We start from the raw sequence: 16,186 nt of genomic DNA on the forward strand, positions 1-16,186 counted from the left end.
ATCATTAAAACTATAAATTACGATATCTTTTCAAAAAGGAATATGTTTTTTATAATTTCATACATTCATTCCGAATCTTATATAAAATTATTACCATTTTGGTAATATATTTGTTTGCCTTTAAATTATTGGCAAAATGAAGTCTAACAGTATCTTTGTGTTAAAATGTATATAATGTTGCCATAATCTGGTGTTAAAATTAAATATAGATAAGAAGAATGCATATTAAAAAAACTCAAATTACGATACCTAACTTGAATGTTTTAATAATTCCTGTGATTAAATGAATATATGAATAAACCATTTCATAAAATTAGCATTATTATGTCAGTGATCTTTTAACTCTTCGCATCCTCTGAACACCTACAGAATTTAGTAAAAATATATTTATGATTTTGTTATATCCAGAAATGATTTTATTTGTTTGTGTTTTTGGGAACAATTTATCAAATATTTTACATGAAATTTGATGTCATTAATACAATAGTGAGAAAATTGTACTAAACATACGATTTAATGAAATATCATTAGTTGCTGGTATTAGAAAAAAAAAATATATATATATATATTTCTTACTAAAATGTATGAATTTCTTTGGAACTTTTGTTGCGTCAGTAAATGAACGTCTGCTAATCAAGTCTTATATAAAATACCCTCGTCTCAATAAAGCCTAAAATAGAAGGCAAGAATAAATCTTTGCGTCGTTCATATATCAAGTGAAACGGAAAAACAAACATCATATCCCTTGGAAGATTTGCTGAAGAAACAAAAATAGCAAGCTGTTATTAGCTGTTGAGATAACCTGAGACTTTAGTATATTATAGCTTATCTCTAATATCTAAATTACTACACACTGAAGCTAAACTGTTTTGGTTATAACACACTCGATTTAGTTCATGCCCCAAATTAATTTACGTTGATTATATGAGCTCCATTCGTGATGCCAATTCAAATTAAACCATTTATGTATACTTATGTATAATAAATATTTAACAATATGGATTTAATATAGTCGGTGTGATTATTATTATGAATGAAAATAATAATTTGTGTAATTTTTTTTAACTATCAAGGTGATAAACAAGCATACAGCCCGTCTGAAGGTAAACGGTTACTGTAGCCTATAGACGCCTGCAATACCAGAAATGTTACGTGCACATTGCCTACCCATAAAGAAATCTCAACCCACCAATCTCATTCCTTTTCGCAGAACTCCATAATTTTTATGCAACTTAGAATGGAAAACAAGCTGACGGTCCATCTGATGGGAAGTGGTAACCGTCCCATATAGACATGAGCAGCACCATAGACATAACAGAGTAAAGTGTGTCGCCCAAGATACCCTTCATGATTTACCTCTGTACCTTGTAATTTCATTTTTCAACTGTAATCTTTAGGGAAATCCTTGGTAGGGAGCCTATTCCACAGTTTGAAATTAACATAGTTTTTATTGTTTAGCGCAGAAAAAAATTAAACAGTAAGTATTTTCGATACTGTCAGACTCTGTTATGACCAATCGTCGTCACATACAAATTTGAGTATGAGTATTTATAATGTCAAATGAGTATTTACAATATTTACATAATTATGAAGCGCATTACTTCCCTCTCTATTAAAGTATTACACAAGAAGCATCAAATGCTAGAACAAATATGTAAAACAATCAGGAATACAAGAAACAAAATAATTATTATCCTGGCATGTCTATTGGGTAACTTATACGTTAAAGTATTACCATATTATACAACGTAATACATTAAACATCTTAGATTCCTGATTGCTGAACGTTAAACTATATGTATGTACAAAGCTAATCAGTAAATCACAGCTCCTGATTGAATTCAATATTTCTCAAGAAACTTTACTAAGAAACTAAGACGACACTAATTCGAGATCACTTCAGCTTTTGTTTGGTAGGTCACTTTTTTTTTGCTCAAGTTCCTCTTGATAGAGGGGTTTCGAGAGTCGCTCTCTAAACTTATCTCGCTCACGGATTCCGAGTCCTGACAGTAGGGAACGTTTTCAGGGCACAAATGTCTGTCGACGCACTGTATGGGTTCTTCGAAGGATGTGTGCTCGATGTTTCTGAGGCGGTAGTTGTCGCCGCCGCGGCGGTTGGCCCGCAGCGAGCGGCGTTCGCGGCATCAGGAGCATCTAGCGCGCGGGCCGCGGCACGTGCCCGCGCGCGCCTGATGTCACAATCGACACATCTCGTGCTGTGACACCGATGAATACATCATCGTCGACACGGGGTACTGTGAAATAAATTTACTCATTACACATCAAAATGATATGTTAACTCGTCAATAATAACTGCTGTGCGACGCATACCTACAGGAAATTTTAGGGTTACATAAATACAGTGTTTGTGTAAGGGGATAACTATATTGCAATGGAGTATTTTATCCAATTTTAGTATATGATTGGAAAATACAGTGTGCAAAGGTAAAAATAAAAATATATAACGGCAATGTATAACATAAAACGTAAAATCTCATTAGAGTAAATTTAAAATAGTTTGCAATCAAAGGTATACGACTACGTACTTATTCAAAACAGATAATTTTGTCAATGGAAAACAAAATATATCAATCAAATTCCGATAGATACTCATGAAAGGGAATAACTTTTCGTACTGGTCGAATATGAAAACCCAATTTTAAATTTTAAATAAAATATATATTTTGGTCTCCGTACTTCTACTTTATGATGCAAGTGTTCTGTTTTATAAGTAGGTACCATCGCGTGATTTTCGATTGTTATACTCTTGCTTGTTAAATCCTGTGTAAATTGAAAAGCAACCTTAATATAGATAACACGAATCTATTGGCGATCAATAGCCAAATGTGTTGATATATTCTCTCGTTAGCAATAATTACTATACAGCTTATAATGTGAATTAATGTTGATTACATAACGGATCGCGTTCGTCTTGCAAGACATGAATAGATATTAGCAAACAACGAGTAGATTTAGACAAATAACATGTGGTAATGCTTTTAAGATTTAATAATTCAAACAAATACATGCATATTGTGAATAAAATTAATTACATATATTTTGGATCAAGAGAGTAACATTTATTTTCTTATAATAAATGTGTATATTAAGTACATGTAAGTATATATGCATTACACACCAGCAGGTAGGTAGTATAACAACAATTATAGAAATCGGAGAATTTTTAGACATGGAAAGTACATGCACAATATGAAATAGGGTCTTGCCTAAAACTGGTTCTTGTAAAACAAAACATAAATGTGGGTAATAACAATAATATATGTCCATACTGACAATACGACAATACGGTTGAAGACAAAACATCAAAGGCACATTCAGAAAATATTGAGGTACAGATGACGTGAAAATTATAGATCAAGGAAAGGGTCACACTGTGAAAAATTGGACATGTGATGTGACTCAAACCCACACATACCTCAATTTCATATTTTGTTAATAAGAGGACTCAGTGAAGTATCGCCTAAGATACTAAAAATCCTTTAGAAGACCATCCCTCAATCTAAGCGAAGTATTCAATTCTTGGATGACATAAATTGAATGTGACAAGGCACTTGGAAAGTCGGAGAAAAAGCCGAAGCGACTTATATAAACGAGGCTAAATCGCTATATATAAGTCTGTTCGCAGGAGTTTTGTCTGACTTGCTGTATGCCCATCAATTCGCTAGACGAGTAATAGCGTCGAGTCGAGCGGAACTGAAAGTAAAACAAATTCATGACAATCTAAAAAGCAAACAGAATTTTTTAAATCAAAAGATTGTTGTAAACAATTTGTTTTAATTAAAAACTGGTGTTTCTTACCTGCGATTGTTTGAAGCGTAACTGTGGTTGATATTTTCGGCGTAGCTTTCTTGGGCAGCACACGCACAAAATTCTCAGGAAAGCCCTGGAACAATAAGAAAATCTTAGTGGAAGTAATTTAGTCTTTATCCTTACTCGGGTTAATTTAAGCCAATTGTGTTTAAGCGTAAGATACCACTAAACCGCTTATTTGATTCGCGGTGGATTTGAATAGAACTCCATTTAATTAAACTATTCGAAGTTAGGCAGAATGACGACTATGTTAATTTTTATGGACATTATCTTGTTAAATATTAGTGTAAATTACTTTTATATAATAATAAGATTGTATTCTACAAAAAAAAAATCGACTTTAATTGTGGCGAAATTAGTTATTTCGATTTAAAAACTAAACTATTGAACCGATTTTAATAAAATATTTATAGAGCTAATCTGTAAGCATATTTATTCAGATAAAAAAGAATTATCCCAATCGGTTTACAATTAACGGAGTTGTGAGGTAACAAACATAAAAAAAATACAACCGGAAAAAATAAGATCTTATTCTTTTTGAAATCGGTTGAAATTTAATACGAGTGTTTTACATAGTCTCTTAAAATGTTCATCAGCTTAATTTAATACTTTTTTTAATAATAAAGAAAGTAAATGACAAGGAGTAAGTTCATTAGCATTGCAATTCAATAAGCTTTGGAAATTCTATTAAGCTTTAATAATGAAGTGATAGAGATCTGGTAATGAGTAAACGACGTGGCTTTCGTTCAACCAAGATTAGTAGCGGATGTAACTTGAGTATAGTCTATAGTATTTAATCATTGAATTTCTAATGAATTAATAGAATACATACACATAATGTTATATCTCATAGTCGAACAACTTATAACGTTTGCGTTATAATTTTTGTTTAGTAGTATGATAATATTTACTTAGGACCGCAGGTACTATTCTTAACTATCACTAGTCACTATAATTAATATTCCTAAGATATGACTAACTGTATACAGTTAACTAAAAACTTCGCATCTCTTTCGTATATTGTTTTGGAATTATTCAAATACATTTTTCATCTAATAATAGAAATTTTCAGGGACAATTATTATTAAGTTACTATTGCATGAACAACGTTTTAGTTCACTAGTGGAGAAATATGTAAATAATCGATTAAAGATATTGAAAATTGTTAAATTGTTCTTGAAAATGGACAGATAATTGCAACATTTTTTTTTTCATTTAACGATTGAAATTTGAACGAAAAATCGTTTCGGTTTACAGAACTGGAAAACATTTAAAAAAATGTTCCCCAATTCTGTAAACCTTTCATTATTTCTATTATAACATTAGGTAGTAAGAAAGTATTATATTTTAAATGTATATAATATAATTTATGAACAGTATGCGTTCGATGTTTAAATGAACCTAATTATTTTGTCAGATTTTTATTTACACCAGCTTTTACTCACAAAAACAAAATTGATGTATTTATTATTTGTTTATCATTTTATTTGTTCTTTTGTTTACTTATTTCGAAGTAGGAATGGTAATAAATCACTCATGCAGCAAACTATAGAGCTTGAGAGTTAGCTAAGGAAGAAATAAAACAAACTGGGGAAACAGATTTAACTTCAGTGGAACTTTAACAAAAATGCAGACGTAAATCTCGAATTGTGACAACTCTTTTAATTGACTATTAAATTATCAGGCCCAATATTGCAATTGGTGTTTTTATGCGACCTAAAATAGCAAACAGATGACGGCCATCTGCTGGAAAATTGAACTTTGCCAATAAACATGGTAGGCGCATGGTATCCTTCATTTGTTGCCATACCATACATACTATGGAATTATGTCTCTCTACCTTTATCAATTTATTTTAATCATTATCCCCACATTTGTCTGATGACAACAATAATGTGTTTATATTATGTAACCTTATAATATTACGTCCCCTTAGTTTTCAAACTTCCTATAATTTTATACCTATATAAAATCTTGTCACAACACATATATTCACAGCCCATAAGTGTGTCGAGGATGGTAGAGATTCGATTCGATAATAATGTTATTTTCCAATCCGAAAAACAAATACATGCATATGCAAAAAAAAATTTAAACAATTTTAATAATAGTTACAGGTGTTCAACAAAAATATGAAACAGATGATGTTTCCTCATATAAAAACTTCGTTCCATACTTGTTTGCATATAAAATACATAAAATTGTTGCAACGGCTGCAAGTAACTTCCATATGGGATGTACATATTGTAAGTAATAACGCAAACTTACAAACTAATGGGTATAAGATTTTCCTTCTTCATAATTTATCGAAATAATTTAATATAAGTTAATGTTAACTGTTTTTTATATTGCTTTGTAATTAGCTAAATACGGTCGTGAGTATATTATACCTTTATGTAAATAAATATTGTTTGTAGTGAAAATACTGTAAAATTTGATGTGCCTGCATTCTCTGTGCATGCCTATTTCGATCCAATGTAGTAGGTAACGAGCCTACTGCTGTCTGTACTATATTTGTATATACCATGTTATGTTTTTCATTTCCGGAGAGTTGATTATGATACTGATATTGATAATGGCTAGATTTAACCTTTTAGTTTCAATTCAAGGTAGTTAAATAAATATAAAATACTACGAAAATCTTTAATGAAATAAAAATTAAACTTTATTATTGTAACGTCTTTCTAACCCACCCTTCGATATAAAGATAATTATATAGCTGTATAAATAAACAATAAGTAATAAGAACTGTTTCAAATACACTATTAGTACTTAACGTCATCAAAAATTTTGCATGTCAATCTACATAGCTGCTTCTTTATTGCCGACATTTCGACGTGGATTGCACCACGACGCGTCGTGGCTACCATAAAATATGTGTAACCAACGTGAAAGTTTAAAATTAACTAGTAAGAACGACACAGTCACGATAACCGCCTAGTGCTTAAGCTAGGATACGATGAATAATAATGATAGATTAGGAGGCATTAGATAACAAACATCTGGGAGCGGGAACGACAATCTAAACTAGAGTCAATTTAGAAAAGTTCGCCTCCTATTGTATTGTATTGTATTGTAAATTATCTTTATTGTACATAATTCATACGGAATACATCTAAATATGTCCAACCGAAAATCGAATCCATTACACAAAGCAATGTGCCTACCGCTCTGCCGTAAAAGTCGTCATATAGATGTGGCCATATATATATGACTACATATAGGTATGAATATATATAGGAATATACGAGTAAATTTATTTACTTCTTCTGTAGAAGGGGCTGGGTTATTTTATCGGCACTGCCACATGCCAACACGTATTTATATTTATGGACAATGTACAGCCACGTGTCCTTAAGGGTGGCTTTTTCTTTTTTTTTTTGCACTCCGGAAGTTTCCATGTAAGTATATTATTATGGCCTACCCCCAGCTTAATGACATGAGTGCACCAGCTATGTTTCTTTTCTAGTATCTTGTCAGTTTTAGGAGACACAACTTTTTTAAATTTAATTTATGAAGTGGAATAATTATCATACATGAGAGAGTGTTTAATCAACAAAACTGACTGATGATAATACCTAAGTAGTAAATATATAAAAGACTAGTAATCCGGCCCGATTTCGCAAGGTAGATAGAATTTTAAAAATAATTTTCATATATAGTCTACCTCACTCCTTGATAATATAGTTTTCTATAGGTGACAGAATATTTAAAACTGAGCTGTTTTTGAGTGTTGTTATTAACTTGTTTATTTCTTTAATAGTAGTTTTACAAACAAAGAAATAAACAAACAATCAAATCTTTCCTCTTTATAATATATATAAATTTTCAATGTATTTATTATAGATTATCTTTCAATAATAGAGTGAAATCGAAATTATAATCTTTTATTCCAGGGAATTTCTTTAATCCTATATATTTTATATCAATGAAGGTTTTTTGTTTTAAATATTAAAGAAAAGCGACAAAATAAAAACTTAACAGATAAACGTTTTGTTTAATTTTGTTAGTGTTTTAATCTAAAGTAACATTTTGGTGAAAAAGTTCAGTTTCACTTGTGGAATTACTAAAAATACTTGTTAGATGCCTTTTTCAATAAAATTCCTAATATTTTAATAAAATAGTTCTGAAGTAATGTCTTAAGCACTGTAATGCTATTTTATATGAAACGTTAAAGTTATATAATAAGGTAATAAAACGATACCCACTATTTGTTGACAAGGTAGTTATTGAAGTCGCTGGCGGAAGACCCAAAAAAAAACCAATTTTATAAAATAACTAAATTTAATCATAAAATTAATTGTTACAATAATAGGTGCCTTCAGATCGATGTGTGATCTGTAAGTGTTGTCATATCGAATCAAATACACAGGAAATGGGTGTTTTTTGCTGTGGGAATTGAAGTGCTGACTCGACGCAGGTGTCTTTCTCGGTAGCGCCTTCTTGCGTCAAGCTAGGTGGTCCGATCCGATCGCCGTTGAAGGTGTGTCGTAATACTTTACTATAACAAGGTTTGATTTAAAGATTTGTTGTGTTGTTGTTGTGTAATACTGGTACTATCTAAATTAATTCAATTTTATATATGTACTTTAGATTTATTATTAATTTTATTTTGCTTTTGTTTTCTGTTCTAGGTGCGAATCTTCAGTCATAGGTGCGAGGTCGGTAGTACACGTGCCAACTGTAGCCGTGTGGTCCCGGTATAGAATGAACCACCCCTTCCTATTCCGTGAGTATCGTAAGAGTGGACTAAGGAGGGCGAGGAATGAGCAGCAGCGTCCCTCTTAAAACATCTCTAAAGCCTGACTGCAGTTGCCAATTCGCTTGCCAAGCATGACAATTACTGAGGCTTATGTTCAGCAGTGAATAGTTAAAGGCAGATATGATGATGTGCTAATTGTACTAGAGGTCGATCGCCTGGAACGCAATCTCTATACTATCTGGTTGCGCACCCGATGATCGACCGATGCGAGCAGGACCTGAAGTTTTCTTTATATATGTATATATATTTATGTAGAGTTTATATTACCTTATTAACTATGTTTACTACGTTGTTTTCCTGACGTCAAACCTTCTTGGGAATGCATTTGTGCAATCTTTCTTCTATATGTCTTTCTTACGGTATCCACTACCTATTGTATACAAGAAAGATTGGGAAAAAAGAGGGACTTTGAAGAGAGTAAAGAAATTTGGTAAAAAAGGAATGAGGGATTTATGGTAAAAAATACCTAAAAGCGGGACATTGCAGTTACATTTACAGAGATTAGATACTGGTCAGAAATTACAGCAGCTCGGAAGGTCGTGATTGCATACCCATGTTCATGTAGAGTATATAGAGTAATGCTTTAAAATACACCTGACACAATAGATGCCCTCATATGAAGGCTATTAAACTTTGTAAGAAGATAAGGAAAGTCTTATACATTTTTAAATGAAGTCCCAACAAAGACATCGTCGGCCCTTGATTTGAAAGTACAAAAGGAAACCCTAAAAATATGTAATGAAATTTCGATTGTCGAGATTTCCCTTTTTTTGTTGGAAGCAATGTAGGTATTATTAATGTGCTTAGTAACTTTTTATAGTTTAAGAGAAATTTAAATGAATGATGTTTCTATTGTTCTTGAAATTATTTTAATTAGAAACTTTGTTATGATAAATCTAAAAGTTAATAAAGACATTAAATAGGCTATTTTTAGACTGTTTTTCGGCTTAGCTTCGCTTTATAAGTATATCCATGTTAAAGTTGTGAATATAAAAGTAAGTTTGTTATTTGTTTGTTAGGGCATCAAGATAATGGAAGGATAATGGCTCAACAAATCGTTCTAAAATTTGATATACAACTGCTATTTGTGACGGAAAAGGGCATTAGCTACTTTAATCCCGGTCAATTTATATATCTTGGTTACATGGATAGTGTCATCTCATCATATCAGTCGATATGATGAGATTGCCCATTGTTGAAGATAGGGCTCTTGGGAGGAAGGGATTGTCAGTACTACCAGATGGACTACCAGTCTCATTGCTAGCGATATACTCTGTCAGGTCGACTTTAACGTGATCTCCACTGGAAGCTATAGTGCTGAATTCATCACGATAAGCTAACTGACCTGCCTCTTCATTCTCACCTGTTATCTATCACTAGTGTCCCGTTAGTATATACTGTTAGTGCAGGCGGGGTTATCATTTCATTATCATGTATAAAAAAAAACATACGCTTCCGCCTTGGAGGAGTTCGCCGGTAGTTGTCACGTTTGCCAGGCAACCGCAGTTAGGCTTCGATGATGTTTTAAGAGGTACGCTGCTACCCATCCCTCGACCATTAGGTTCTCTTAATCACCTCCTGCGACATCCACGGGAACGAAAGGGGTGGTACATTCTATGTCGGGACCTCATTACACGGGATAAGTAATACACTTATTAGTTTAGCTTAGCTTAGTAGTCATATTATTACGTTACATTGTAATTAGCAGCAGCGTCTTGACTGCGGTTGCCAATCCTCTTGCCAAGCGTGGCAACTAGTGGCAAAAGCTCCCTTGAGAAGGCTTATGTACAGTAGTGGACAGTTAAAGGTTGATATGACGATAATGATGATTGTAGTGATATAAACCAGTCACTAGCTTTGTGCTATAATAAATCCGAGAGTAAAATTCCGAACAAGCCAGGCGTTGTCATGCAAAAATAATATATAAAATATTCATTTTAATTTTGTAAATATTTTTTCAGCTTAATCCCGTTTCAGAGCAAGAGAGAATAAGATAAAAAGGGAAAATGTTGGGTGCCGCATTAGACGCCTCTGTTGTACGAAAATTAGAAAAAACACTGGACGGCTGTCGGTACACTATATTAATTATATATTTCGTTTGAAGTATTTACTATTATAATTCTTGTAATAACAAAGGTTGCTAAGTTTCTTGTAACTGGTAATTCAACGCGGGGTTATTAAAATTTTTGTACGCTTAGATTTTTCTTCAATTACTCTCATTTTTGTGTTTCTCATCATCATTCTCATTTGGCATTCTATCCTACACACATTAATTTTATTAAATATTTACTTAATAATTATTATTTTTATGATCTATACTAATATTAGAATTTATAGGGTACAGAGGTATAACATCTTATTCCTCAGGAATGGTAGCGCATAAGGGGTATCATGGGCAAAACAGTATACTCTGTTATGTCCATGGTACTGCTCATGTCTATAGGCGACGGTTACCACTTTCTATCAGGTGGGCCGTCAGCTTGTTTGCCATTCTAAGTTGTATAAAAAAATAATAATATTACAAAGAGGAAACATGTGTATTTTTTATATACTCGTTTGTTCATAAATTACTAGACGGAGATTAAATATTTTTTGATCTGCAAATAGCCACATTGCTAAATAATCAGCGAATAATACTAGTATATATAATTACAGATCTTCACGAAAATTACATATAATGTAAGCTAAGCTGTTAAAAATTTGTTTATTAAAACTAGTATAAAATACTAATTTATCTTTCTATCTATCTACCCATGAGAAGCTGGGATGAATCGCTAGTTAAATATAAAATGTAAGCAACGTGGGAGCTAGAGCCAGAACTATGTTAGACTCGTAAAACCAACATCTAATATGAGTGGCGGTGTGTTTTAGTTTTACGCAACGTGCACGTGACACCTCTAGTATTGCAGGCGCCCATACCCTATAGTGGCCATTTACCATCAAATAGGCTGAATGTTTGTTTACCACCCTCGTGGTATAAAATAATAAGGTTTCTATAATATTTTATTTTTAAATATAAATATCACTATTTTCAACAATTTATTCCAACATCGAAATATTTGGAAACAAGACAGTATTATTAACTAAAAATGATTTTCTATTTTAGAAGCGATTTCAAGATAAATTTTCTATAAGAAAATTATTCTAGAATATAAATGGACCAATTTGTATTTTGTTATTGTAATACTATTAAAAGAAATAAATTGCGAATAGGAGTTATAACGTATTTTGCGCTTATTAATGGCTCGCCAAAGACTGTATTTAATATGTCATTATATAGAATAACTAATATAAATATGTTCACGTATGACAGAATACCTCAATTACAATATATTTACCATTTATGGAATAAACATCTGAGCATGCTCCATATTTATGTAATGTAAATATCGCTAAAGGAAACGAAATTTCCGTACCACTCGTAAACTGCAGAGAAAATTGAATTTTCTTCGGCTTCAGTGTTCAAAATCATAGGTAGGTGTATATAAGAAATGGGAAAGCAAACGATGTGAGAAATAACTTTAACAGTGCCATTCATGACAGTGCCTCGAGCAGTAAAGCTTGCATACATTATATGGATCGTAATAAAAGCTGAACCACTTTAATAACTTGCATTTAAAATTTACTATTTGCACACTAAGTTGGTAATAACTGTCAACTGTAAATTGATCGTGTAACAAATTTTAATTAATTTAATATAAAGTTTTTATATCAGATGGTGTAATAATAATTATGTTTTTGATTATATTTGTATGTATCCTTGCAAGTTGTAATAATACATGTAGTCTGTATTGATGCTGTTTAATGTTTTGTTATAAAGCAGTCTTGTGCATCTAATAAATAAATAAGTAAATAAATAAATTCCAATTTCTTATGTATTTTAATCAGAACTTCGCCAATAACGATCCGATATCTATTTTTTTTGCAATAATTCCTTTTTGTTGTGTAACGTTTGATGACAAGAAATGAAACCTTTAAAACTTAATATATAATCGATTTCAAAAAAGACGAGATGTCTTCTTTTTTAATCGAAAAAGTTTACTTCCGTATTGCTTTCATATAAATTTGATCATCTTTTTTGTGGGATATTTTTTTTTATTATTGTAATACTCAAATAAGAACTAAAAACATAGTATTATTTTTTTATTTACTGGAAAAATAAAGTAAATTTTGTAATTACAAAATATCATGTGAATATTAATTTTATTTGAAAGAAACCTATTAATTATTTATATAATATAACATTCTCACTTAAAAAGGATTTATAATTTTCTAAGAATTTATCAGAAAATATTTTATGAATGTGAAAGTGATTTTTGTGTCCGTTTATTTCTAATAAATAAAGTCACTAACTTAATTATTAGAGAATGCTATATTACGCCAAAAGGTACATATATAAATGTAAATAAATACGTATTTGACGAACTGTTTGTTTATAGATAACATATTTCTTTAAGTATTCCATATAAATTTGAGTTGTGAAATTGCACTCGCCATTTAACTCAATCGATTAATCGCTTTATAGAATATGTACTGTAGATACTTTGTAACATAACAGGTCTGGATTTCGACCATCTATCAAAGTAACACAAAGACTAGCAAAAACAGACACCCGCTATAAAATACTGAAAAAAACGTGAAGCAAATATTGCTGAAAACCACCATTAATCAGAAAAGCGAGTTCACTCATTCGTGCCGGCATCAATTTAACGGGACGATTTAATTAATGGTATAACAAATTGGCCATTTGCATGCCACGGCTGCTATTCTTTCCATTCAATTGGAGAATCTCTCAGACAATACTGGAACGTGTCATTTATGTGTATAATAGGGGCGTGCTATTCGAGCGGGCGACCGCTTTCATAGAATCAAATTTGATTGAGTTTAACTTGGGACGAGGAATTCGATATAACTCATTCACTTTGTGTGTTACTAAAAGGTAGGTTTGGATGCTGTTATTTCAAAAATTCTTGTGATCTTGCGACTTAGGTTATTGGTTGCGTATACTATTAAATTTTTAACAATGGTATACAACAAAAACTTGTAAATTTTGATGAAATATCTATAAACACATATTTTGAAGATATAACAAAATTTTTAAGCTTTTTTTCAAACAGTAAAAATATTTGTCTTTGAATTTCAAAAAACAAAGTGAACTACTTTTTTAAATTATCTACCTACCCAAATTCATGTTCAATGTACTTATTAATATTGCTATAATTATGATAATATATTAATTTCATCTGCCAAGGTTTTTGGCCGAAGAGTCAACAGTTTATTGACATTACTCGGGTCGCGCGGTTTGTAGATTTATAAATGGTCTATAACCATTGAATTTAATAGAAATATTTTTAAGGACTTTAATCTGTAATGTGTGAAGTTTTTACTTTGATTTAAATTTTGTTTTGGTAAATTCTGTTATAAAACTATATTGCTTTACGTTTAGCTCCGTAAACTAATCTATTTTGTTACTATTTGCGAGAACCTGTTAATGACTTAACTTGTAATCCTAGATTATCTCTATATACGTGGGACACTCAGAAAGTTTAGCGACATTAAAAAAAAAATTCTGTAGGTAATTATTTTTATTACATCTTTTCAAAGTACTCTCCACCAGCCTCTATACAAAGTTTCATGTGTCTGAATCAGTTTTCGAAACACTTTTTCCAGTACGTCGCAGACACCTCGTTTACAGCCTGCTCGAACGCTCAGACCGGCGACGAAAATTGTATCCCTTTGAGCTGATTTTTTATTTTTGGGAATAAGAAGAAGTCACACGGTCAGGGCTGTAAGGAGGGTAACCCAGGAGTTTGACCGGTGTGCTGTCTAGGAAGTCTCTCGTTTTGATTGCGGTGTGGGCGGGCGCATTATCGTGGTGGAGCAGTAGCCCGCGGAGCCCTGTGTTTGATTGCTTGTTGCTCACAACAGAGAAAATATCTGCCTAGCATTTGGTAGTATAACATTCGGCGCTAATGCTTCTTTGGTTTCATAAAGGAATCGACACCAAGTAGTCAATCAAATTGAAAAAGCTTGCGATTAAAATATTCCCCTCGCTTCTAGGTCGCTTTACTTTGGTAGGCGTTGATTCGTTTTGAAACACCCAAACCGTCGATTGGCGCTTTGTTTCTGGATCGTATTGATAAATCCAGGATTCATTACCTGTAACGATGTTGTAAACACGTCGAGACGAACCTACTTCAAATTTATCTATCATATCCTGGCACCATTCCACCCTTGCTGCTTCTGAACATCGGTGAGGTTGAGCGGCACCCAGCGTGAAACTATCCTCCGCACCCGTAGATGCACGTGTAGAATCTCGTGAAGGCTTCCTGATTCAATCTGCAGTATATGCTGAATCTCTTGGTATGTAACTCGTCTATTGTCTTGGATTAAATTTTTCACTGCTAGCATGTTTTCTTCTGTAACAGCCGTCAAAGAGTGACCACTTCTTTCTTCATCCCCCAAAGTTAGTCGATCGCGCTTAAATTCATTATACCAACGATACACAATTGCCTTAGAAAGACCTTCATCCTTGAATGCCATTCTAAGTCTATCGTATGATTCGTCCGGTTTCAGGCGATACTTAAAATCGTAAAAAATTATAGCGCGGAAATGTTCTCGACCCAAATCCATTTTTCAATGAGACATGGTAATTTTAATTAGCTCAAAAAAAATGTGGAGGGAAGTTTTGAATTTAGAACGTATCTATTTTAACTTATAAGTAATCATATTTTTAAATAAATTATAACTAGCTAGTCTCACATACATAAAAACTTTTTCTCGCAATACTTTCTGAGTGACCTGGTATAATAGTGTAGATTTGGTTTTATTGTTCAAATATATAATATTATAATTAACTATAAAAATAAAACTGTAATGCCATTAATAACCCTTAATTTAATTATAGTAGACATTATTTCAAGTTATGAAAAGGGCTATTAATAGGTATGCTCTGAGTTTCACTGAGTAATGAAATCCGAAACGAAAAGGTGAGCAAAAGAATCAAAAGGAATTGATATAGTCCGAAAGTCAAAGAAGAAACAATGCAAGGGCTATTTGTAGGGAGCTGATGAATAGAAAAAAAGTTTTAAACCTGAATTTTCTATTAATGAAGAAAACCTTCAGCATATTATAGATTCAAAAGAGTAACTGTTGAGTTTCTTGCGCGCTCTTTTAAACAGATAACAATCTTCCAAACTCTGGAGTAGATTAAAAAAACGACGATTTAATTTAGTGCTTGTAAATAAGTCTATTTGAATAAAGGTAATTTGAATTTAAGATAAAATACATATACATTTTACTTTATTTTAATAAACCTAGTATCTATAGTAGCGTTTCGTTTTATTTTAATTTCTTAGTTGGAAAGGATTAAATTTTTGTGAATAAAAGATTTTATAAGAAATTTAATAAAAGCGTGTGTAAATAATTATAACGAAATATAAACCAAAAATTGTGTGCTTAAGGTTCAGCATCATCTGAAGTGATGTGTATATACAATTACTAGCTAGCTGTGTTTTGTAAATCAATAAGTATATAAAGTATCCTATCTTCTATGTTCGTTAAGTTACGTATCCGTATACCAAATTTTATTAT

At 31.9% G+C, this 16,186-nt stretch overlaps 1 protein-coding gene across 2 annotated transcripts in view; it reads right to left on the bottom strand.

Annotated features, from left to right (window-relative positions):
• Positions 1 to 296: 296 nt before the first annotated feature.
• LOC113520352 (dopamine receptor 2-like) overlaps positions 297 to 16,186 on the bottom strand; it is a 69,972-nt gene continuing 54,082 nt past the window's right edge. Inside the window, exons 3-5 of one of the 2 annotated variants that reach the window (XR_008253219.1) lie at positions 3,820 to 3,904; positions 3,437 to 3,714; positions 297 to 2,255 (exon numbers count right to left, since the gene is read on the bottom strand). Coding sequence is in view for 1 of the 2 variants with exons in the window: in XM_052898146.1 (XP_052754106.1) it covers positions 2,196 to 2,255; positions 3,820 to 3,904 (145 nt within the window). In the remaining variant the exon portion in view is untranslated. The remainder of the gene's footprint in view (positions 2,256 to 3,436; positions 3,715 to 3,819; positions 3,905 to 16,186) is intronic. The other variant, XM_052898146.1, reaches the window with a different exon arrangement.

The sequence above is a fragment of the Galleria mellonella genome, unplaced genomic scaffold, assembly GCF_026898425.1.
Source record: "Galleria mellonella isolate WM207_F2 unplaced genomic scaffold, CSIRO_AGI_GalMel_v1 utg40, whole genome shotgun sequence".
In the NCBI taxonomy this organism is placed as follows: Eukaryota; Metazoa; Arthropoda; class Insecta; order Lepidoptera; family Pyralidae; genus Galleria; species Galleria mellonella.